This window comes from Staurois parvus, unplaced genomic scaffold (genome assembly GCF_062004578.1).
Source record: "Staurois parvus isolate SC_StPar_1 unplaced genomic scaffold, SC_StPar_1.0 ptg000439l, whole genome shotgun sequence".
NCBI classification, from domain to species: Eukaryota; Metazoa; Chordata; class Amphibia; order Anura; family Ranidae; genus Staurois; species Staurois parvus.
The window spans coordinates 3,948,372-3,973,495 of record NW_028318235.1 but is presented as its reverse complement, the minus strand read 5'-3'; the positions used below and the strand labels follow the sequence as shown (position 1 = coordinate 3,973,495).

The 25,124-nt window shown below is 42.6% G+C and overlaps 1 protein-coding gene across 1 annotated transcript in view; it reads left to right on the top strand.

Annotated features, from left to right (window-relative positions):
* LOC149454045 (FYN-binding protein 1-like) overlaps positions 1 to 25,124 on the top strand; it is a 320,960-nt gene that overhangs the window by 233,717 nt on the left and 62,119 nt on the right. The window contains exons 12-13 of the mRNA XM_089687844.1: positions 3,229 to 3,313; positions 6,867 to 7,029. Coding sequence (XP_089543970.1) covers positions 3,229 to 3,313; positions 6,867 to 7,029 — 248 coding nt within the window. The remainder of the gene's footprint in view (positions 1 to 3,228; positions 3,314 to 6,866; positions 7,030 to 25,124) is intronic.

Below are 25,124 nucleotides of genomic sequence, written 5' to 3'. Positions count from 1 at the left end.
TATTACGCTCATATTAAAGGAAGGGAAAGATTGGACCCAATGTGCTAGTTATCAGCCTATTTCACTGTTAAATACAGATACTAAACTGTTTGCAAAGGTACTAGCAACTAGATTGAAAGATCTAATGCCAGAGTGGATTCATTTGGACCAAGTGGGATTTGTCCCCCTGGAGGGAGGGAAGAGACAATGGGTTAAGGTCATTACTCCTTATACAGAAAAGTAAGAGAGAAAAAAACCCTGTACTGTTCTTGTCAGTTGATGCAAAGAAGGCTTTCAACAGGGTAGATTGGGGCTTTATGTTAGACACGTTGGAGATCCTAGGAATTGGGCCCAAGATGAGAGAGTGTTTAGGAAGGCTTTATAGTCAACCTTCAGCTGCAGTAAAGGTCAATGGTTCGCTATCAGAGTTTTTTAGGATGCACAATGGAACAAGACAAGGGTGTCCACTTTCACCTCTGTTGTTTTTTCTATCCTTAGAACCCCTCTTAGCAACTGTAAGAAACAGTATAGATATAACAGGGGTCCGGATAGGGGAGATAGAACACAAAGTGGCAGCGTATGCAGATGATATGCTGTTCTATGTGGCTAACCCTAGGTTGACAGTACTCAATTTAATGAAAATAATGAAATACTATGGAGAGATGTCAAACCTAAAATTAACGTAAAGTCAAAGATAATAAATATTAACGTCCCAAAAATGGAAAAAAAAATCTTGCAAAGAGAATTTCCCTTCTTATGGAGAGAGAGAGAATTAAAATACCTGGGGATTAAATTGACCTCATCCCTAAAGAACTTATAGAAAATAAATTATATCCCACTAATAAATGAGATAAAGAAGGAACTGAGAAGATTGATAGGACTATCCTCTTTGATAGGTCGAATAAATTTGATAAAGATGATAATTATCCCAAAAATCTTATATAAATTTCACATGTTAACCTATACAACTCCTGGGAACCTATTTTAAAATAATTAAAAAAATGGTATTGAGATATATTTAAGGAAATAAAAAAACGAGAATAAGCTATGAAGTGTAGGGACAAGGATAAGGGGGCCTAAGTGTGCCTGATTTTAAGAGATATTATTATGCAGTGTTAGTGCATTATATGTCCAATCAAAAATATGTGACAATAAGAAAAAGTTGGGTGAATATAGAAATCACATTAAGTGGCACACACTTGGACAAGATAGTATGGATTCCACATCAATATCGTATATTAGGAGAAAATACAAGTACTTATACACGAAATGCAATTACGGTATGGGATATGATTCATAAACAAATGGGGTGGGAGCTTAATTCTATGTTTATACCGTTGGTAGACACAGATTTCTTCCCTCCAGGGAAGGAAGATATTTCAGGTAAATGGATGAGAAAAGGGAATGCGCAGTTAAAGGATATAATGGACGGGGGGAAAATTCACTCCTTTCAGGAGTTAAAAAAAAAGGAGTTGTTTTCCGTGTTAAATGAGTGGAGATATCTCCAGCTAAAACATTTTGTTGGTTCACTCTTTAAGCCCTTAAGATCAATGACGGATTTAAATTTACTAGAACAACTTTTTAATACAAATCAAATATGGAAACATGGTACTTCCCAAATTTATACAATTCTTTCTGAAATAGTACATGGAGAAATGGGAAAGGAAACTTGGAATAACATTTGACGAGCAACAGAAAAATAAAATATTTAGATTAGTACACAAAGCGATAGATATGAGGGTGGTGGAAATTAATTACAAATGTTTGGCTAGGTGGTATATTACACCAAGTGTGGCACATAAACAACAAATAGATAAATCACCTTTATGTTGGAGAGGATGTGGGATAAAAGGCACAATGGCACATATATGGTGGGAGTGCCCTAAAATGAAGAAGTATTGGGAAGAAATAATTTATTTAATTCAAGAGATAACGGGATTTGAGGTCCAGAAAGATCCAGGCACATGCTTATTCCATAAAACTGAGACTACAGTAGAGAAATAAGAACTCGTTGGCATTCCATTTGATGAATGCAGCAAAGAGGTTGATGCCTAAATTTTGGCAAGAGCAGGAAACACACACACAAAAAAAAGATTGGATAGGAAGGGTTGACTATGTATATAAGATGGAGGAACTCTACAATCAGGAAGAAGATAGAATGGAGAGATTCAGAGAAAGGTGGGAGAAATGGGATAAGTTCAAAGAGCAATTAAAAGAAAAAATAGAGAGGAGATAAGAAAGGAATAAAGAGAAAGGTGCCTAGAGAGTGAAGACAAAAGAGAAGGAGCGAGGAGATGAGAGGGAAAAATATTAAGGAGCAGAAAGGGGAAAAGGGGGTGGGAGCAGGTTTTCTTTTCTTTTTTTTCATTAGAATGAAGAGGTATAAGGGAATTGTATAATAATAATAATAATAATAATAATAATATTTATTAAAAAAATAAAATAAAGTAAGGCACTTAGCACAGATCAAAGGCCAAATTCTTTGGCATCACAGAGAAGAACTGTCTCTACAAAGTCAGATGTTAGTATTAAAGCAGGAAGCCCATCTTAAGGAAGGCATATAATAAAGGAAAATATTATTAATATATTAATTAATTATTAATTCATATATTAATAAAGGAATAAATAAATTCTTAATAAAGGAACCAAGAACACATTATCTCAGCCTTATTCATTCATGTTGCTTGCCCAGTTTCCCCCTCCCTAGACTCCACCCACCCCATTTATGGTAACCTTACAAAAAGGGTGGAGGTTAGATATCACGTCTTGTGAGGGATAAGAAGCTGCTATGATAAAAGGGTGCTAAGATAACTTACAGACACCCAGCAGAGCAGGCGGCAGCTGGGTTGGCAATGTGGTAGTCAGAGTAGTAGTGTCCTGAAAAATGAATGATAAATTCATATCTTCTCTATGACTTTAAAGAATCAAAGTAAACATACAACAAAGTTCAAATTCAGCTGAAATGTTTTAAGTTGTTTTGGATAGAGCGGGAAAGAGTTTTTGTCAATTTCTTTATTGCCATCTGTGTCTCAACTGGAAAACTTTTTCCTAACTTCTTATTAGGACAAAATCCTGCTATCCAGCAGACAAAAACAAAATACATTTTTGGTAAATTACTAAAGTGTTACAACTTTTGATAAAGGTTTTATTGCTAATTTTCCCCATTGCATCCAAAACAATTATTTTTTAGCAAAAAATGTAATAAATTATTTTAGTGTGCTAATTTGGTTATGTAATATCTTTTAACAGTAAACCTGAAGTACCAAAAAGGGAGAATTTAAAAACCATGTATACTGAAGATAAAGAGCTGAAGGAAATGAGGAAGAAATTTAAGGTAATGTTAAAATGACACTAACCAGTACAGTATTTTATTACGATGTAATTTTTCTTAATTATTTTTTTAAGTCAGAAATACAAAAGTACAGACAAAAGGTAGGCAAACATAGCTCAAGTCAGTATGTCAACAGGCATAGAGGTACATCATGAAAATCATTATGATGTAATTTTTAAAGTTTTCACATTATGGCCTTTTGCTTTTCAATTACCTTGTACATTCTCTAAACCAGGGTGTAAACGGGTGGCTCTCCAGGTGTTGTGAAACTACAAGTCCCATCATGTCTCTGCCTTTCAGAGTCATGCTTGTAGCTGTCAGCCTTGCAATGCCTCAATGCCCCAGTTTGACACCCCTGCTCTAAATGGTTGAGATAATATGTACACTATGTAATGCCATAAAATTACGGTATATAGGTTGTTCACTTATCTGCTTTTGTCGTTACAGTTAAAAAGGCAAAAGAGTGATTCCAGTGACACTTATTTCATGATTTTAACGTGGTTGTTTAACATATAACAAAGGTCTGCATAAATGCCGGTCGATTGTGCAGGAACTTAAGATCATCTTCTGGCACCTATCCCAGCAGAGTGCTCCACAAACACAGTTTTTTTTTTTTTAGTGAAGACGGGAGAGGAAAGGAAGCATTGCTAGGAGAGAGTATCACTTGCCATCTAATAGGCAGGAGGAAGGTGGGTGGGTGGGGAGCTGTTTGCATCAATTGAAGAATGTTTTGAAAGACTGTTCATCCTGTGAAGAGTTGGCAGTTGGCTGGTGGTCATGAGTGGGACTACAAGACCTAGACACATTTTTCAGACTATACTATAAAAGGAATTATTTAAAAAAATATTTTACCTATTACTGTAATATTTCAGCAAGAAAGTTTTACTGCAAAATGAGCACAGGTCACAGGTAAAAAAAAAAAAAAAAGGTTGATATTGAAAAACAAGAATAAATGCATGTTATTCTTGTAGAGTTTAGAAAATGTTCTAAACTCTTTGCAAATTTCTAAATAATTATAAGGTTGATATTGAGATACAGGAATGACAATAGTAGAGGTGTATTAAGGTGTCTTGAACACTTTGCAAATTTTTTAAGTTAAATACTGGAGATGATGTGTCATGCAAAACTCATTCAGGAGAACAACATTTAGTATAAAAAAAACCAACCAATATCCTAGTAACAACCACAATCATTTGTAGATGCTTTCAGAGTGTCTTTGGTGTAACCCATGTTAGCTCTGTGAGAGCCCTTTTTGTCTCGTATCTGGTACCTTTTTCCTTTATTAAACAAAACCTGTCAGCAAAGAAGCTGCCACTGTGAAACGCTCCTAAATATGCTTGCTGGCTTCAGTATTTTGAGTTACTGACCGCGGAAAAATGTGTAGATAAGGATTTTCCAGTTGTTCATACTTGTTCTGTATAGCAGCCGGAAAACTAGTATTTTCCAAAGATTCAGTCATTATTGCTGTAGCTTCTGCATCCAAAGATTAATATTTTTTTTACTATAAAAGGTTAAATGGGGCTAGAGGGAGCATATTTTGTTTTATGATTAAACTTGCCCTCCCTCTGTGTTTGCTGGCACTGTGGAGATATGTATGCTCAAAGTACAAAGCTGATGCATTAAATTCATTTGAGTCATTCTCTCAGCATTTCAACTCATCCAGCTCCTCCCTCCCAGCGGCAATTCAGCAACCTTCAAGCTTTCTAATCACATATGTAAACACAGAGTAGATGATCTAGGAGCAAAATAAGCTTAGTTGCCTGAAAGCAAACTAAACAATTCCAGTGCTTCAAGTCTCTGCAGCTACAAAAGTCAATAAATGCTTGTTTTAAAGCTCATTTACTGTTTTTAAAACTATTTAATTGCCTAAATGTCCATACCCTGGCCACAAGCTCACTATAAGCCATGGCAATATCTTACCCATGCATAACATGCAAAAACAAATGCTGTGTCCCATATTTCCCACTTACAAGTTACTTGTGAGAAGACTATAGACCTTTAAATGTATATATATATATATTTTATTACACATCAATTGAGCTTTAAAACAAACCTTCACTGACCTCTTTAGCTGCAAACAGTGTGGAGCAATTCATCCTCAAATTTCACAGCAGAAGTACTAACAATGTCTAAGATCTCTTGCAAAAAATCCTAGCATTTTTCCATGTGTGGGGAGCTCCAGGTGGCATGTACAACTGGCCATGGAAGTGAACTCTCCTTAGTAACGATCCACTAATGGCAGGGAACACTATTTGTGTTGGGCATGACCTTTCCTTCATGGACACAAGATAGGGGGCCCAGATCACTTGCTGTGTGCTACATGGAAGAGGTGAGCTCCTCACTAACAAGCAGGAGACCTTATTTCCTATCCACCACTTGCCCCAACCCGGACAGGTTTGCACTAGAGTTGTCTTCTCAACATCCTGTATCCCAAAGTGTGTTTCTCCATAATATGCACCTATCCAGCACAATTGCTTAATTATGTGCTGACCTAACTCACACCTTCAGTGATAACAGGCATCCATTTCAATCACTCCAATTCAGCCAGAGGCTCGGTACAACTCTGTTTTGTTTGTACTGAGGTTGTCAGTAGTACCAGTCTATAGTACACAAATATTCTTCAGAGCAGTAAAAGATAGTCCTATTTAAGTGGGTAATGACCCCTTCCATACCTAGAGTATGCCCATGCTGAGGTTAGAAAAATAGATTTAAATCTTTTGGTCTATCTCTCTGACCAAGGCTCCAGTAATCCCATCAGATTACTCCTACTGCTAAGCTCCAACCAGAGTTTATATAAGATCCTGCTAGGAAGGATGTGAATTCACCTCACTTCCTGAGAGGATTTAAGAAAAATTCTCCTTTAAAAAGGCAGTCAGTTAACCCCTGCCTACAGCTGTATAAGAGGCGGTACTACGGTAAATGCTGATGCTATTGTACATCTGCATGACCTTCAGCATTCACTTATGATGTATTTTTAATAAAGCGAAAAGCATCAGGTAATACCCAGTACAGCTGTGCATAGTCATATACTTCTATGGCTGGATGTACACATCAACTGCCGCTCCCCAGGTGCAGAAAAACAAAGGGATATTATGCTAAGGCCTTAAAACATCCATGTGCATAAAATAGACCTAAGCCAGTTCAGATCACCTTGCTCCCCCTTCCACTAGTGCCTTGGCAGTATTACAGTTTTCTAATCTCTAACCTGAACAAAGGGTAATTGCTCTTGGAGGGAGAGCAGAGCCACAGTGCCTACTGCTAAAGAGCTCAGTCATCTGGACCTTGTGCTGCCCCCACTCCAACGCAATGACAACATACAGGACCAAAAACAAAATTACCAAGACTCACAATATTATTACAACAGTGAAAATTATGATCATATTTACAGAAACTGAATCAAAACCAAGCTATCCTTTTTATATTATATAAGTCAGACACACATAAAACAAGTGAACAGAAATGTTCAGTTCATATAAATGTGTAATTTTATTGAATATTCACACAATTCACAATCTCTAGTAATTCAGCCTATTTTTTCTCTTTTTTTATATATTAGTTTGAAGGAGAAATAAAGATTTTGACCCGTATGATGGTAGTCCCTAGTGCTGGAAACAAGAGAGGTGGAGGAAAAGATCTGCCAATCAGTAAAGGAGAAATCTTCGAAGTGATTCAGTTCACCAATCAAGAAAAAATACTGTGCAGAAATAGTAAAGGCAAATGTATGTATTTCAGACATATTTTATTATATGCCTATTTTTGGTTTTACTTATGTATGCATATAGTATATATTCAGTGTATTTATTTTATATATATATATATATATATATATATATACAGTGAGGAACAGAAGTATTTGAACACCCTGCGATTTTGCAAGTTCTCCCACTTAGAAATCATGGAGGGGTCTGAAATTCACATTGTAGGTGCATTCCCACTCTGAGAGACAGAATTTAAAAATAAATTCAGGAAATCACATTGTATGATTTTTAAAGAATTTATTTGTCTTGCACTGCTGAACATAAGTATTTGAACACCTGAGAAAATCAGGGTTAATATTTGGTACAGAAGCCTTTGTTTGCAATTACAGAGGTCAAACGTTTCCTGTAGTTCTTGACCAGGTTTGCACACACTGCAACAGGGATTTTGGCCCACTCCAACACACAGATCTCCTCTAGATCTGTCAGGTTTCTGGGATGTCGCTGAGCAATACGGAGTTTCAGCTCCCTTCAAAGATGTTCTATTGGATTTAGGTCTGGAGACTGGCTAGGCCACTCCAGAACCTTGATATGCTTCTTTCGGAGCCACTCCTTGGTTATCCTGGCTGTGTGCTTCGGGTCGTTGTCATGTTGGAAGACCCAGCCACGATCCATTTTCAATGCTCTGACTGAGGGAAGGAGGTTGTTCCTCAAAATCTCACAATAAATGGCCCCATTCATCCTTACCTTAATACAGTGCAGTCATCCTGTCCACTTTGCAGAAAAGCACCCCCAAAGCATGATGTTACCACCCCCATGGTTCACAGTAGGGATGGTGTTCTTGGGATGCAACTCATCCTTCTTTTTCCTCCAAACACGACGAGTGAAGTTTAGACTAAAAAGTTCTACTTTGGTCTCATCTGACCACATGACTTTCTCCCATGCCTCTGCCTCCCCTGGATCATCCAGATGGTCATTGGCAAACTTCAGACGGGCCTGGACATGTCATGACTTGAGCAGGGGAACCTTCCGTGCAATGCATGATTTGAAACCATGACGGCGTAGTGTTCTACCAACAGTGACCTTTGAAACTGTGGTCCCAGCTCTCTTCATGTCATTGACCAGCTCCTCCCTTGTAGTTCTGGGCTGATTCCTCACCTTTCTTATCATCAGTGATACCCCACGAGGTGAAATCTTGCATGAAGCCCCAGTCCGAGGGATACTGACAGTCGTCTTTAGCCTCTTCCATTTTCTAACAGTTGCTCCAACAGTTGATCTATTTTCACCAAGCTGCTTGGCCATTGCCCCGTAGCACTTTCCAGCCTTGTGGAGGTCCACAATTTTGTCTCTGGTGTCTTTTGACAGCTCTTTGGTCTTGTCCATGGTAGTAGTTGGCGTCTGACTGACTATGGGGTGGACAGGTGTCTTTAAAGAGCTCAGACAGGTGCTACTAAGTTAGATTAATGAGTGGAGTAGCGGTGGACATTTTAAAGGCACAGTAACAGGTCTTTGAGAGCCAGAATTCTTGCTGTTTCTTAGGTGTTCAAATACTTATGTTCAGCAGTGCAAGACAAATAAATTCTTTAAAAATCATACAAAGTGATTTCCTGAATTTTTTTTTTAAATTCTGTCTCTCAGAGTGGGAATGTACCTACAATGTGAATTTCAGACCCCTCCATGATTTCTAAGTGGGAGAACTTGCAAAATCGCAGGGTGTTCAAATACTTATGTTCCTCACTTCCTCACTATATATATATATATATATATAGTAATATTTGGGGATGTTTAGCTCAGTGGTACATACATTTGCAAGTGAGTTCACGCCAGTCAGGAACTATTTTCAGGGCTTGAGTAGCCCACTTTTATTAAAAGGAAAGGCACAACAAAAGTCCAACATAAGGTTTCCCATGCAGGGGTTCTTCTCCAGTAAAATACACAGTCCAAATGAAAATACTAGCCCTCCTGCCTACTCTTCAACAGCACTGCTGCTATAGTTACTGGTCCTTCTGACCACCAGCTCTTCCAGGCACACAGCTTAGAGCTTCTCAGACACACACAGCTCCTCTGGCCTAGTCCTCAGGTCGTTAACTGTCTTTTGCAGACATTCATACTCCTGCTGCCACATGCAGCCTCTCTCTCCTGTAGGAAACCTTCTGTCGCTCTTGGGTGGAGCCCTGAGGTATTCCTAAACCTCCATTATAAGGGTACACACACTGCTGTTCCTCCACAAAACCTGGACACTGGGCTGGAGATTTCGTCCCGCCCAAGGCACTATGGAATCTCCAAACTAGGGAGCCCATCCAGGACTTCCAAAACCTGGAGAAAGCTGCAAAAGCAGTCTTCACCATTCATAACAACTGCTCCCTAGTCCTGCACTTAGCAAAAATGCAAACCCTGTGTCCTTTTGCTGACCACTTGCACAGTGACAGAACCTTGTACTGTCACAATATATATATATATATATATATATATATATATATATATACACACACATATAGTCAGGTCCATAAATATTGGGACATCGACACAATTCTAACATTTTTGGCTCTATACACCACCACAATGGTTTTGAAATTAAACGAACAAGATTGTCAGGGATCGCGGCTCCGTGCTCCGCGATCGCGGCTCTGTCTCCGTGCTCCGCGATCGCGGCTCTGTCGCCGGGACACAGGCACTAGGTCCCGGCGAGCTGCGGCTGACAGGACGCCGCGCATGCGCAGTAGGTGCCGGGGGCGCGCCTCAGGCGCCCAATGACAGCCGGGGGCGCGTCCTAGCCGGCCAATGACAGTGCAGGGCGCACTATTTAAAGATGCCCTGCACTGTCACAGATTGCCGCAAGGTCTTCCTGTGATCCCGAGTTCCTGTACCTGTCTAGTGACCCTGATTGACCCTGACTACGCTGCCTGCTCCTGTGATTGACCCGGATTGTCCTGACTATTCTGCCTGCTCCTGTGATTGACCCGGATTGTCCTGACTACTCTGCCTGCTCCTGCGTTTGACCCGGATTGCCCTGACCATTCTACGGATTGACTTCCCTGCTGACCCTGCGTGTGACCCGACTACTCTTCTCCTACCGATTCTGTACCCCGCTTACCCTCACGGGCCCACGATCCATTACTACCCTGCTGGGGCCGCCACCCTCTTCATATCTGGCTCTCCCGGTACCTGTCCCCAAAGGTCTCCTCAGCCACTGGTGGGCCTGCTCGCAGGTCGTGACCTGGCCCGGGACTGTTTCAAGTCCATCCCCACCATCAGGGGCTCTGGTGAAAGCACAGCCCGGGCTTAGACCCCACGCTCTGAGTAGGTCTGTCAGTTGGCAGCCTGAGGTACCACCTGGCGGATCATAACAGTACCTTGCGGCCATGACAGAGCCAGGAAGTGGACCGGCGTCCCTAGAGGATATTTGTCAGCACCTGGCAACCTTGACCCAGGCCTTCCAGAACTTCCACAGTCGCTGCGCCCGACTGGAGGACCGCATGGAGTCATTAGCTCCCCTGACTCCCCCTGCTCAGAGTCCTCCACCTGCAGAACCTCCCGCTAACCCGGTATCCGGAGCGGTTGCCACACCCCTAGCTCCTGAACCCCGCGTTCCTCTGCCGGAACGATTCCGTGGTGACCGGAGCCGCTTCCGAGCCTTCCGGAACGCTTGCACCCTGTACTTTGACTTACAGCCCCGCACGTTCACCACCGAGACCGTCAAGGTGGGGTTTATAGTCTCCCTCCTTCAGGATGAGCCCCAGGATTGGGCTCACCGTCTGATGGAGAAGCACGACCCCCATCTTGACTCCGTGACCGAGTTCTTTCGGGCCATGGCCGTCTTGTATGACGACCCTCAGCGGGCTGCTTCCGCAGAGGCTACTCTATACTCTCTGTGGCAGGGCCGCCGGACAGCCGAAGAATACGCGTCCGATTTTAGGCGTTGCATGGGAGACACCAGATGGAACGATGCGGCCTTATGTCACCAGTTCCGCATCGGACTGTCTGAGTCTCTCAAAGACGAACTAGCACGAGTAGGCCTACCTGACTCCCTGGAAAAACTGATTGAGTTGGCCATTCAAATTGACCGTAGACTAAGGGAACGTCGGCTGGAAAGGAGCAGCCAGGGTCAAAGGGTGGCATGGATTCCATCCAGAGATACAGCTCCAACCCCAGGGAACCATCCACGAAGCACGGAAACAGGGGACAACCCGGAACCCATGCAGCTGGGATTGGCCCGTTCCCACTTATCGGTCGAGGAACGTCAGAGGAGACTATCACAGAACCTATGTCTGTACTGCGGGGAAGCTGGTCATCAGGTGCGCTCCTGTCCTGCTAAAATGAGTAAGTCCACGCCCGTTTCTTTTACTTTACCTGCAGGAAGGGATGATCAGTCGAGTTACCTGGCCATTCCTGTGTCTTTACAGCTCCCCGGAGGAACATTGTCGGTGACCGCAATCGTTGACCCAGGAGCCTATAGTTGCTTCATCGATCTGACTTTTGCCCACCGGCAAAAAATCCCTCTCCAGACCAAAGAAAGGGGGTTCAACATCTTCTTGGCAGATGGGTCCCGTATAAAATCAGGGGTGGTGGACCAGGAGACACCACCCATTTTCACCACAATGGCAGACCATCACCAGGAGTTCCTCCGTTTGGATGCCATCACATCCCCCCTTTTTCCAGTCATTCTGGGGCTCCCTTGGCTGAGGGCCCATAACCCCCAGATTGACTGGGAAAGGGGAACAATTCAATTTCGCTCACCCTATTGTTTGAGTCACTGCCACGTCACAGGATCCGTGGTTCCCCGGTTCCTCCTGTGCTTGGATGGCGACACCGATTTATCCCAGGTTATTCCTCCGTCCTACCATGACTTCTTAGACGTCTTTAGTAAGCGAGGAGCTGATGTTCTCCCTCCGCACCGTTCCTACGACTGCCCCATAGACCTCCTACCCGGATCTGAAATCTCATTCGGCCGTATCTTTTCCTTGTCCGAAACAGAATCGGGAGTACTGAGGGATTACATTGACGAGAACCTTCGGAAGGGATTTATTCGTCCATCCACATCCCCAGCCGGGGCCGGGTTATTCTTCGTAGAGAAGAAGGACAAATCGTTACGGCCCTGCATAGACTACCGTGACCTGAATAAAATAACGGTAAAGAATCGTTATCCCTTACCCCTAGTCCCCGAGCTCCTCCAGAGATTGAGATCGGCAACGATATTTACTAAATTAGACCTGCGGGGGGCCTATAACCTTGTCCGTATCAGGGAGGGGGATGAGTGGAAGACGGCGTTCCGTACGAGATTCGGTCACTACGAGTATTTGGTGATGCCGTTCGGGCTCTGTAATGCTCCGGCGACCTTTCAGCACTTTATCAACGATGTTTTTCGTGACATTCTCGATATTTTCGTGGTGGTTTATTTGGATGACATCCTAATTTTTTCCCCCTCACTGGAGGTTCATCGGGGTCACGTGATACGGGTATTAGAACGGTTGCGTCAACACGGGCTATACGCGAAGGCAGAAAAGTGCAGTTTCGAACAGCACGAAATCACGTTCTTGGGACTGGTTCTCTCTTCCGCGGGGGTCTCGATGGATCCCCAGAAAGTCACGGCGATCTTAGATTGGCCAGTACCCACCGACAAAAAGGGGGTACAGCGTTTCATCGGTTTTTCCAACTTTTACAGGAAGTTTATTAGGAACTTCTCCGGTCTGGTCTCCCCGATCACGCAACTGACGAAACAAGGGGTCCGCTTTAAGTGGACTCCCGAAGCGCAGACAGCATTCGAAAAGCTCAAAGAATTGTTCACCTCTGCTCCCATTCTCTTCCATCCAGATGCTTCTCTCTCATATGTTTTGGAAGTGGACGCCTCCGAAAATGCGGTAGGAGCGGTTTTGTCCCAAAGGAATGGTACCAAGGAACTACTGCACCCTGTGGCGTTCTTCTCCAGGAAGTTGACACCAGCGGAACGCAACTATGACATTGGAGATCGGGAGCTCCTGGCCATTAAAACTGCTCTTGAAGAATGGAGGTATTTACTGGAAGGAGCCACACACCCAATCCTAATATTCACAGATCACAAAAACCTTGAATATTTAAGAACGGCAAAACGACTGAGACCTCGCCAAGCGAGATGGGCTCTTTTCTTCTCTCGATTCTCATTCCATATAACGTACCGACCCGGTACTAAGAACACTAAACCAGACGCTCTGTCCCGCATGTTTGAGGACCCCGACGACGCTGTGGTACCTGACACCATCTTACCTTCTGGGAGTTTCCTCGCTCTACAAACGGAACTTCGCTCCCGGCTTCTCGATGCTTCTGTAGGACTACCAGTTCCGTCTGGGTCACCCCTCCAGAGCCATGGTGGGCTATTTTGGAAGGAAGACCGGATCATGGTCCTAGAAGAAGTGCGAACCTTGGTCCTAGGGCACTGCCACGACCATCCAATGGCGGGCCACTTCGGGGTAACGAAAACTCTGGATCTACTACGGCGCTCGTTCTGGTGGCCAGACATGATCAAGGATTGTGAGCATTACGTCCGAACTTGTCCCACCTGTCAAAGGAACAAGCCCTCCAGGAGCAGGGCATGGGGATTGTTACGTCCATTACCCATACCCAAGCGGGCCTGGCAAATGATAGGCATGGATTTCGTGGTCGAACTTCCACCATCCCAGGGCTACACTGCAATAATGGTGATCGTCGACCGCTTCTCAAAGATGGCCCATTTCGTGCCCCTGGAGAAGACCCCATCAGCACCAGAAACGGCACGGATCTTCATCAAGGAAGTGGTTAGGCTTCATGGTGTTCCCGAAGATATAGTGTCAGATCGGGGGGTCCAATTCACCTCCAGGTTCTGGAACGCCTTATGTAAATCGCTGGGAATCAAGCTGTCGCTTTCATCCGCCTACCATCCACAGACCAACGGCCAAACTGAGAGGACAAACCAGACGCTGGAACAGTACTTACGGTGCTACACATCCTACCTTCAGGATGACTGGCTGTCGTTGCTGCCTTCCGCGGGTGTTTTCATACAACAACTCGAGTCACTCAGCTACGGGCCAATCCCCGTTCTTTTCCAATTATGGGTATCATCCCACTTTCCTCCCTGATCTGATGCCTGAGAATCCGGTACCGGCATCTCAAGACATCTTGAACTTCTTTTCTGTCAATAACAAGACAATTCAGGAGGCCATCGCTAAAGCCCAAGAGGACAGTAAAAGGGCATTCGACAGAAAGAGAAGAGGAGAATTACTGCTTCAACCAGGGGATCTGGTTTGGCTAGCAACAACCAACTTGAAGATGCTGTGTCCTTCAAGGAAGCTGGGACCCAAGTACATTGGCCCATTTCCGGTAAAACGAGTAGTTAACGAGGTGGCCTACGAACTCGAGCTTCCGCAGACCTTCAAGATACATCCTGTGTTCCATGTTTCTCTCCTGAAGCCATCCAGACCGGATCCCTTCCCGGACCGTGAATCCAGACCTCCCGAGGCAGTCACCATAGGTGACCAGGAGGAATACGAGGTGGAGACTATCCTCAGTTGCCGAAGGAGGGGGGGCCAGACACAGTTCCTGATAAAATGGAAGGGGTATGGCCCTGAGGAGAACTCATGGGAACCCGCCCAGAACGTCCACGCACCCAGGCTCATCCGGGAATTTTGTCGTGCTCACCCGCGGTGGAGAGATCAGTGGGGCTCCTGGAGGGTGCCCATTGGGGGGGGGGCAATGTCAGGGATAGCGGCTCCGTGCTCCGCGATCGCGGCTCTGTCCCCCGCGCATTCGCATTGGCGGCAGATCGCGCCGGGACACAGGCACTAGGTCCCGGCGAGCCGCGGCTGACAGGACGCCGCGCATGCGCAGTAGGTGCCGGGGGCGCGCCTCAGGCGCCCAATGACAGCCGGGGGCGCGTCCTAGCCGGCCAATGACAGTGCAGGGCGCACTATTTAAAGATGCCCTGCACTGTCACAGATTGCCGCAAGGTCTTCCTGTGATCCCGAGTTCCTGTACCTGTCTAGTGACCCTGATTGACCCTGACTACGCTGCCTGCTCCTGTGATTGACCCAGATTGTCCTGACTATTCTGCCTGCTCCTGTGATTGACCCGGATTGTCCTGACTACTCTGCCTGCTTGACCCGGATTGCCCTGACCATTCTACGGATTGACTTCCCTGCTGACCCTGCGTGTGACCCGACTACTCTTCTCCTACCGATTCTGTACCCCGCTTACCCTCACGGGCCCACGATCCGTTACTACCCTGCTGGGGCCGCCACCCTCTTCATATCTGGCTCTCCCGGTACCTGTCCCCAAAGGTCTCCTCAGCCACTGGTGGGCCTGCTCGCAGGTCGTGACCTGGCCCGGGACTGTTTCAAGTCCATCCCCACCATCAGGGGCTCTGGTGAAAGCACAGCCCGGGCTTAGACCCCACGCTCTGAGTAGGTCTGTCAGTTGGCAGCCTGAGGTACCACCTGGCGGATCATAACAAAGATGTGCTTTAACTTCAGACTGTCAGCTTTAATTTGAGGGTATTTACATCCAAATCAGGTGAACGGTGTAGGAATTACAACATCACAAAACCGGCAATCGAAAAGAGCCACCAATAATAACACAAATACTTTGTGTCATAATACTATCTCCGTCTCACTTATTATAGAAGTGTGGATTAATAAACCGAGGAATGCATAATAGAAAATATGGTAGTGTGACAAGAGCAACACCACCCAAAAGGGAAAGTGGTTACTTAAACATCCACGCGGAGTAATGTAGGTTAGGTAATTACAGAGAATACTTTATTTTGATCACATAGATCATAAGGAGGTTGAACACGAGCACAGTGAAATATCAAACAAAATAAAATCATTTAAAAGCACTAAGCGTCCTCATTTCTGGGTGATTTGAACCATATAAGGCAATAGAGTGTTCTAGCAATATTCTCTTAAGTTTACATATAGTCCAGTCTTGTATTAGAATTGACCATGTAGTCTTCAGACATATTCTTGGTATATGCCAGGGTATGTAGAGTAACTTCCTGGTGAGTAGAGACTATAACACAAAGAGATGGTAGTCAAAAACTATAAGTAACATATATATCACACCAACTCTACCCCATATACACATGAACTATTGCTCCAATTACCTTCTCAGTGATTTGGCTGTCATACCAGCATGGTGAATGTAGAGACTTCCTGGGTAACCACCCCAAGTGAAACAAAGTCCACAGTAACAAGTGATTCTAAGGATATATATAAAGTATATAAATCATAAGTATCAGGCAGGATCCCTGAATAAAAACAAAAAAATATAAGGTATATATTACCATCAGTAATGATCAAGAAGACTTCACGTCGACTTGAAATAAGATCAGGTCCTTTCTGCTTGTTTAGTAGTGTATATATGAATGGGAAGCCAGGTAGTCTCAAAGCAAAAAACTTCAAAGAAAAATAGTATATATATCGCAGGCAGTATATACCTGAATCTATATACCCGCTGAGGGGTTTCCAAAAATTGCTCAAACTGAGATAGCAGGGCGGTTCCTTAAAAATATCACCATATCACAGCATATAGCACATGTGTGACATAGGATACATATATTCCTCCACAAAGGATTTCCAAAAAATTCCCTGAAACAGCAGGGGTACTAGGCATATATAGCATTCCACAAAAATTCCCTATAGGCTTATTGACCCTAACCAGCAACTACCCGCTAACTTGACCAAATAGGCAAAAAATTACTTGCCACCGGTGGAAGGTATGCTCTATTTAGTATTGCCACATGCGGACTGCTGGAGGGTAGCCCTATGGTAGTATTTTCGGAGTCTCGTGCCTTCTGAACATGGATCTGGAGCAAACACCACTTCTTCCCTCCTCGTGGACACCGCACCCTATGAAGACGCCGAGCGTAGTGACGTCATTACGTTGACGCGTTTCGTCCACCAATCACCGCGGACTTGGTCAGAACTGGGAGGGGACTTCATTTCCATTGCCTTATATAGTACACTAATTGCATATAGAGAAATCTCCATGTCGCCCTCTTGTGTTGAAAAGATATCACTACATTAAAAAATCCAAAGTGAGTTTAAAAACATATAATGACTGCTGACATTACATAGAAAAGCCTTATTTTACAGTAAAAAGATATTCTTTAGTAAGAGTCAAAATAAGGGACAAAATAATTCCAGATCCAGGTGACAAAAGGAGAAGAGGGAGCAGGGGGACCCCCAGGGCAGAGCAAAGTCCCTATTTTAATACTATCTTTTTTAATATTTTAGATAATGCAGAGGTCGAATTTGAGACCAGATAGAGCCTAGTACCGATGACAATTCCTATTTAGTCCCCTAGGGGCCCTCATATCGAAGATATATTATAGCAGAGGGAATCCATATGTTCCTAACTTAAGACTAACAGTATGATCATAGTAATACAGGAAAAAATATATATAGCTTCAAACATTTATTTCAAAAAGACTTTAAAGTTAAGTTCTGTATTTAATCCATAGGGGACAAGTGCACCTAGGGTATATATCCAGAATTTTTCTTTTTGAAGAAGGACTTTATCAAAGTCACCCCGTCTAGCTGAAATATTCAGCAAGAAGATCCCTTTAACTTTCAGGCCTTCTGTTCTTCCCCCATGTACTTCTTTAAAGTGTTGTGCCAGGGGATTTTCTTTCTCACCTTTCCCAACATTTCTATTCTCATTTCTAATATCTCTCAGGTGTTCGCCAATCCTAGTTCTAAGATTTCTTTTAGTTTTTCCTATGTACATTTTCTTACAGGGACATTCTATCATGTATATTACTCTATTACTGGAGCAGTTAATAAAACTACGTATCTGAAATTCCCGTGAATTATCCTTATTGGAGAATAGGTTAGTCTTATGTACATATGGGCAGATTTGACAGTGGCCACATGGAAACATACCTCTCATGCGTTTCTTCCTAGTCAGCCAGTTTGTTTTTGGAGTCCTCTGAAACTCTGACTGTACTTGTAGATCATTTAGATTCTGGGCCCTTTTTACTACCATTTGTGGACTCTCCCCTACAATTTTTGCTATCTGTGGATTTTGTGTTAGTAGATGCCAATGAGAATTCAAGGCATTCCTAACTTCCCTCCATTGTTGTCCAAATTTGGTTATGAATCTTATAGGTTGATTTAAGGGGTCCTCCTCTGTTTTTAATTTTGGCTTATTTATCAGTTCCTCTCTTGTTCTACCCGAGGCTCTTCATTTAGCTCTTCTTAGGGTTCTGTGTGAATATCCCCTTTCCCTGAATCTCTTATAGAGCTGAATAGATTCATTTCTATATTCGGCCTCTTCTGTACAGTTCCTTTTTATTCTCTGAAACTGGCCAATAGGTATGCCCTCTTTTAAGCTCCTTGGGTGATGACTACTGGCATGTAGAAGTGTATTGGCGGCTGTTTCCTTTCTAAATGTTTTAGTAACTAATCTATCTTCATCTATTGAGATTGATAGGTCCAAGAATGATATTACCTCTTTATCGACTATATAGGTTAGTCTGATATTTCTATCATTCTCATTCAAAGATCTCATAAAGTTTTCCAACTGGTCCATACCACCATCCCACACCATCAAGACGTCATCGATGTACCGCAGCCATTTCACCACATGTTGCTTAAAAGGAATAGAGGGATATATTACCTCTTCTTCCCACAGACCTAAATGCAAACATGCAAATGCCGGAGCCCAAGGTGCTCCCATGGAGGTACCACAGATTTGCTGATAAAACGACCAAGGAACTGAAAACAGTTATGTGTCAGCATAAATTCCAGGAGGTCCAGAATAAATTCATTCTGAGCCTCCATTTTGGGAAAATATACCTCAAGGAAAGAGGCCACAGCTCTCAGGCCCCAAATATGTGGGATAGAAGTATATAGTGATTCCACATCTATACCCACCAGAAGTGCCCCCTCTGGAACCCTGAGCTTAGCAATTTTTTTCAATACATCCCCAGTATCCCTTACATAAGATCTAAGTTCAAGGACCAGGTCCTTAATAAGATCATCCACAAATCTACCTATTAGTTCCAATGGACCTTTAATAGCGGAAACTATCGGACGTCCTGGTGGTTGGATAGGGTTTTTATGTATTTTTGGGATTACGTAAAATGTGGGGATATTATACACATCTACTGTCAGCATATCACCTTCCTGTTTAGTTAGGAGATTTGCTTCCCGGGCCAGTTCTATCTTTTTGTTCAAAATAGCAACAAGTTTCGGGAAGGGATTCACAGGCAGTTTACAATATATGTTGGGGTTTTTTAATTGTCTCAGTACCTCTTTCTCATAGTCATCACTTTCCAATAATACTACATTCCCCCCTTTATCGCTCTTTTTAATCACAATGTTTTTAGCTTTTTTAAGTTCCCTAAGTGCTCTTCTTTCACCTTGGGTGAGGTTATCGGGGTTCCTCATTGTCCAATTAATTTTACTCAGATCTTCATGTACCAAATCTAGAAAAGTGCTAAGCCATTTATTTTCCCTAATATTTGGCATTCTTCTAGATGGAGTTCTTAATCTAGTATATCGTTTCCACTTATTCGAAACACATTGTTCCTCCATCTCGCCCATAACGGGAGTCTCCTCAAGAAGACTGAGGAGGTCATTAAGTGCCTGTTGTTCCCTTTCCGAATCTAGGCCATAGGAATTCTGTTCATCTCTAAGCAAATACGGGATTTTTAGGAGGATCTTTCTCAAAAATAGGTTTAGATCTTTATAGACCTCAAAGAGGTCCATTTTATCCGTAGGGGAAAAAGTCAGACCTTTACGCAATAGATCATAATGTCTCTTTTTCAATATAAACTTAGATAGGTTTATTACCTTCAGATCGTTATCCCCCCCCCCTCTAGATTATCTTTTATCTCTTGTGACTTCTCGTTCGATTTTGGTTGAGTGGTTTTGGGGCAGCTGAAGTACTTCTTTCTTCCTTTGTCGCATTTGTTTGTTTGTTTGTCTGTTTTAATATACCCTGATTTTCTCCTATTGTTTTTTCCTCTAAAAAACTAACCGATCTCTTGTTAACCTCATCATCATCCTCACTCATTGAAGAGTATTGCCTATTATTCCTAGAGAAATGTCTCTTACGCTTGGACCGACTCCTTTCTCTATTATTAGATAAATCAAAGATTTCTCCTTTTTCCCAGTCCTCTAGGTCTCTTCTGAATTTTTGTTGTTTAGTAAATTTCAGATTTTTTTGTATTTTCTCCATCTCTTTCCTAAGAAAATCATTATATTTCTCAAACTCGGGATTGTCCTTCAGGGGATCAAGGGATTTGGCACTTTCATCAATTTCTATGGAGAGTTCATTTAATTGAACCCTCTCCTCTTCCACAATTAATCGCATGATTTCAATACCATACTTTATACAGACTTCTTTCCATTTTTCTAGAAATCTAGAGGTATGGATATGTTCTGCTGGAATTACTCTCTCTCTTAATCCCCTGGGGACAATCTCTCTCTCTATGTATGATGAAGTTTTTTGCTTTGAGACTACCTGGCTTCCCATTCATATATACACTACTAAACAAGCAGAAAGGACCTGATCTTATTTCAAGTCGACGTGAAGTCTTCTTGATCATTACTGATGGTAATATATACCTTATATTTTTTTGTTTTTATTCAGGGATCCTGCCTGATACTTATGATTTATATACTTTATATATATCCTTAGAATCACTTGTTACTGTGGACTTTATTTCACTTGGGGTGGTTACCCAGGAAGTCTCTACATTCACCATGCTGGTATGACAGCCAAATCACTGAGAAGGTAATTGGAGCAATAGTTCATGTGTATATGGGATAGAGTTGGTGTGATATATATGTTACTTATAGTTTTTGACTACCATCTCTTTGTGTTATAGTCTCTACTCACCAGGAAGTTACTCTACATACCCTGGCATATACCAAGAATATGTCTGAAGACTACATGGTCAATTCTAATACAAGACTGGACTATATGTAAACTTAAGAGAATATTGCTAGAAAACTCTATTGCCTTATATGGTTCCCTATGCGCCCAAATCACCCAGAAATGAGGACGCTTAGTGCTTTTAAATGATTTTATTTTGTTTGATATGTTCACTGTGCTCGTGTTCAACCTCCTTATGATCTATGTGATCAAAATAAAGTATTCTCTGTAATTACCTAACCTACATTACTCCGCGTGGATGTTTAAGTAACCACTTTCCCTTTTGGGTGGTGTTGCTCTTGTCACACTACCATATTTTCTATTAGGAATTACAACAGTTTGCATATGTGCCTCCCACTTGTTAAGGGATCAAAAGTAATGGGACAGAATAATAATCATAAATCAAACTTTCACTTTTTAATACTTGGTTGCAAATCCTTTGCAGTCAATTACAGCCTGAAGTCTGGAACGCATAGACATCACCAGACACTGGGTTTCATCCCTGGTGATGCTCTGCCAAGCCTCTACTGCAACTGTCTTCAGTTCCTGCTTGTTCTTGGGGCATTTTCCCTTCAGTTTTGTCTTCAGCAAGTGAAATGCATGCTCAATCGGATTCAGGTCAGGTGATTGACTTGGCCATTGCATAACATTCCACTTCTTTCCCTTAAAAAACTCTTTGGTTGCTTTTGCAGTATGCTTTGGGTAATTGTCCATCTGCACTGTGAAGTGGCGTCCAATGAGTTCTGAAGCATTTGGCTGAATATGAGCAGATAATATTGCCCGAAACACTTCAGAATTAATTCTGCTGCTCTTGTCAGCAGTCACATCATCAATAAATACAAGAGAACCAGTTCCATTGACAGCCATACATGCCCACGCCATGACACTACCACCACCATGCTTCACTGATGAGGTGGTATGCTTAGGATCATGAGCAATTCCTTTCCTTCTCTATACTCTTCTCTTCCCATCACTCTGGTACAAGTTGATCTTGGTCTCATCTGTCCATAGGATGTTGTTCCAGAACTGTGAAGGCTTTTTTAGATGTAGTTTGGCAAACTCTAATCTGGGCTTCCTGCTTTTGAGGCTCACCAATGGTTTACATCTTGTGGTGAACCCTCTGGTGAAGTCTTCTCTTGATTGTTGACTTTGACACACATACACCTACCTCCTGGAGAGTGTTCTTGATCTGGCCAACTGTTGTGAAGGGTGTTTTCTTCACCAGGGAAAGAATTCTTTGGTCATGCACCACAGTTGTTTTCCGTGGTCTTCCGGGTCTTTTGGTGTTGCTGAGCTCTCCGGTGCGTTCCTTCTTTTTTAAGAAAGTTCCAAACAGTTGTTTTGGCCACACCTAATGTTTTTGCTATCTCTCTGATGGGTTTGTTTTGTTTTTTCAGCCTAATGATGGCTTGCTTCACTGATAGTGACAGCTCTTTGGATCTCATCTTGAGAGTTGACAGCAACAGATTCCAAATGCAAATAGCACACTTGAAATGAACTCTGGACCTTTTATCTGATCTTTTATCATTGTAATTGGGAAAATGAGGGAATAACACACACCTGGCCATGGAACAGCTGAGAAGCCAATTGTCCCATTACTTTTGGTCCCTTAACAAGTGGGAGGCACATATGCAAACTGTTGTAATTCCTACACCGTTCACCTGATTTGGATGTAAATACCCTCAAATTAAAGCTGACAGTCTGCAGTTAAAGCACATCTTGCTTGTTTCATTTCAAATCCATTGTGGTGGTGCCAAAAATGTTAGAATTGTGTCGATGTCCCAATATTTATGGACCTGACTGTATATATTGCACCTTTTTGCACGCTCACTGTAGTGTCCCAGCCAGTACAACATGCACTGTAGCTTTCTTACATTTGCTGGTTTTCTTAGAGTGAAATCTTAACTGCCACCTACATTGAGACAGTAGACTGTATACTCCTTAGTAGAACACAGTTCTTCATAAATGCACTGTATGCTGCTGCATGTGCACACATTCATACTAAATAGACTATATTATAAGTTTAGTACTATATTATAAGTTAAAGGTACTGCTATTTTGAAAAATATTGCATTCTAGTAACCCATTTTTGGTTGTCACTTTTAGGGCAGCTTATTCATTTCAATGGGCTTCCCTACACACAACAATTGCACAAAAGAATAGTGGGCGCTTTATTTTTAAATCATATAGTACAATGCATAGCAATAAGTTATTATACGCTGTAGTGCTATTTAATGCACATGCCTTGGCTGATGCATGTGCCACAACATAGCACATTTTCATTCTCTGCTGGAATGTGTGCAATATTGAACACATTTCAGAACTGCATAAATATGAATGGGACCTTAATTGTCTAGTAAAAGTGACAATGCCAAATATTGGAACAAACTGTGATACTTCAAGAAATGCTGTGTTGTGCTGTACTGTACCAGTTAACATTTTAAAGTAGAATTTTGGAATAAAACTATTGAATCTTAAAACTGATCCCACCCCTTCTAAAACCTATGCTAACTACCCCACAGAATAAAGATGTATATACTCTCAAATTCTCAGGTCATGTTATCTCCCCTGTTCTTCTAGTTAGTATAGTATAGGTGTTAATAGTGGGAGTTTGCGCAATTTTAAGATTAGATAGTTTTATCCAAAAATTCTACTTTGAAAAGTTAACTGGTAAAATATAGCAGTAGTTCTATCTCAGAATTACACTTTAAATATTTTTTATTACAGGTTGTGACTTAATCCACTGTTATATTTCGACACATACACTATATTGCCAAAAGTATTGGGACACCGCTCCAAATCATTAGATTAGATTCAGGTGTTCCAATCACCTTCATGACCACAGGTGTATAAAATCAAGCACCTAGGCATGCAGCCTGCTTCTACAAACATTTGTGAAAGAATGGGTCGCTCTCAGGAGCTCAGTGAATTCAAGCTTGGTACTGTGATAGGTTGCCACCTGTGCAATAACTCCATCTGTGAAATTTCCTTGCTACTAAATATTCCATGGTCAACTGTTAGTGGTATTATAACAAAGTGGAAGCATCTGGGAACAACAGCAACCCAGCAACGACACTTCGTTGCTGGGTTGCTGTTGTTCCCAGATGCTTCCACTTTGTTATAATACCACTAACAGTTGATCATGGAATATTTAGTAGCACGTAAATGGAAAGAGCGGGGTCAGTGCATGTTAAAGAGCACAGTGCGCAGAAGTTGCAAACTGTCTGCTAAAGACCTCCAAACTTCATGTGGCCTTCAGATTAGCACAACAACAGTGCATAAAAGAGCTTCATGGAATGAGTTTCAATGGCCGAGCAGCTGCATCCAAGCCTAACGTCACCAAGTGCAATGCAAAGCGGCAGATGCAGTGGAGTAAAGCACATGACTGCGCACCAGTGCACAAAGCAAGGTCCATAAAGACATGGATGAGTGAGTTTGGGGTGAAGGAACTTGACTGGCCTGCACAGAGTCCTGACCCCAACCCTATAGATCACTTTTGGGATGAATTAGAAAGGAGACTGCGAGCCAGGCCTTCTCATCCGACATCAGTGCCTGACCTCACAAATGCGCTTCTGGAAGAATGGTCAAACATTCCCATTGACACACTCCTAAACCTTGTGGACAGCCTTCCCAGAAGAGTTGAAGCTGTTATAGCTGCAAAGGGTGGGCCAGCTCAATATTGAACAAATGAAGGGGAGAGAACAATGTTCTTGGACAACTTGCCAGCCAGCTTGCCAACAACTGAATTAACCTGTCTAACAGTATGCGTTTATAACAGGGGTTTAGTTAGCACACATTTGCAAATACATACGTAAGCCACAGAGACACGTCACGGCACCCTGATAATCTTTGGTCCTAACTCTACAATTTCTGAGAGGTCCCATAGTAGAGGCACATGTATTTAATTGATAGATCAAGGGCAGGTGGACCTGAGGGAGCCCACCCCTCTTAAAGGCAAAGGAGTGCACAGGACCCTAGCATATAGCACAATGGCAGACAGGGCATCCTAGTGCATCCATGTACCTAAACTCCAACATGCAAATAAAAAGATGGCCACCGCCCAAGTCTATACCTGGCTTATATAGCAAGGACACATAAACAGGCATCACATAGCGAATGAAGGGGAGAGAACAATGTTCTTGGACAACTTGCCAGCCAGCTTGCCAACAACCGAATGAACCTGTCTAACAGTATGTGTTTATAACAGGGGTTTAGTTAGCACACATTTG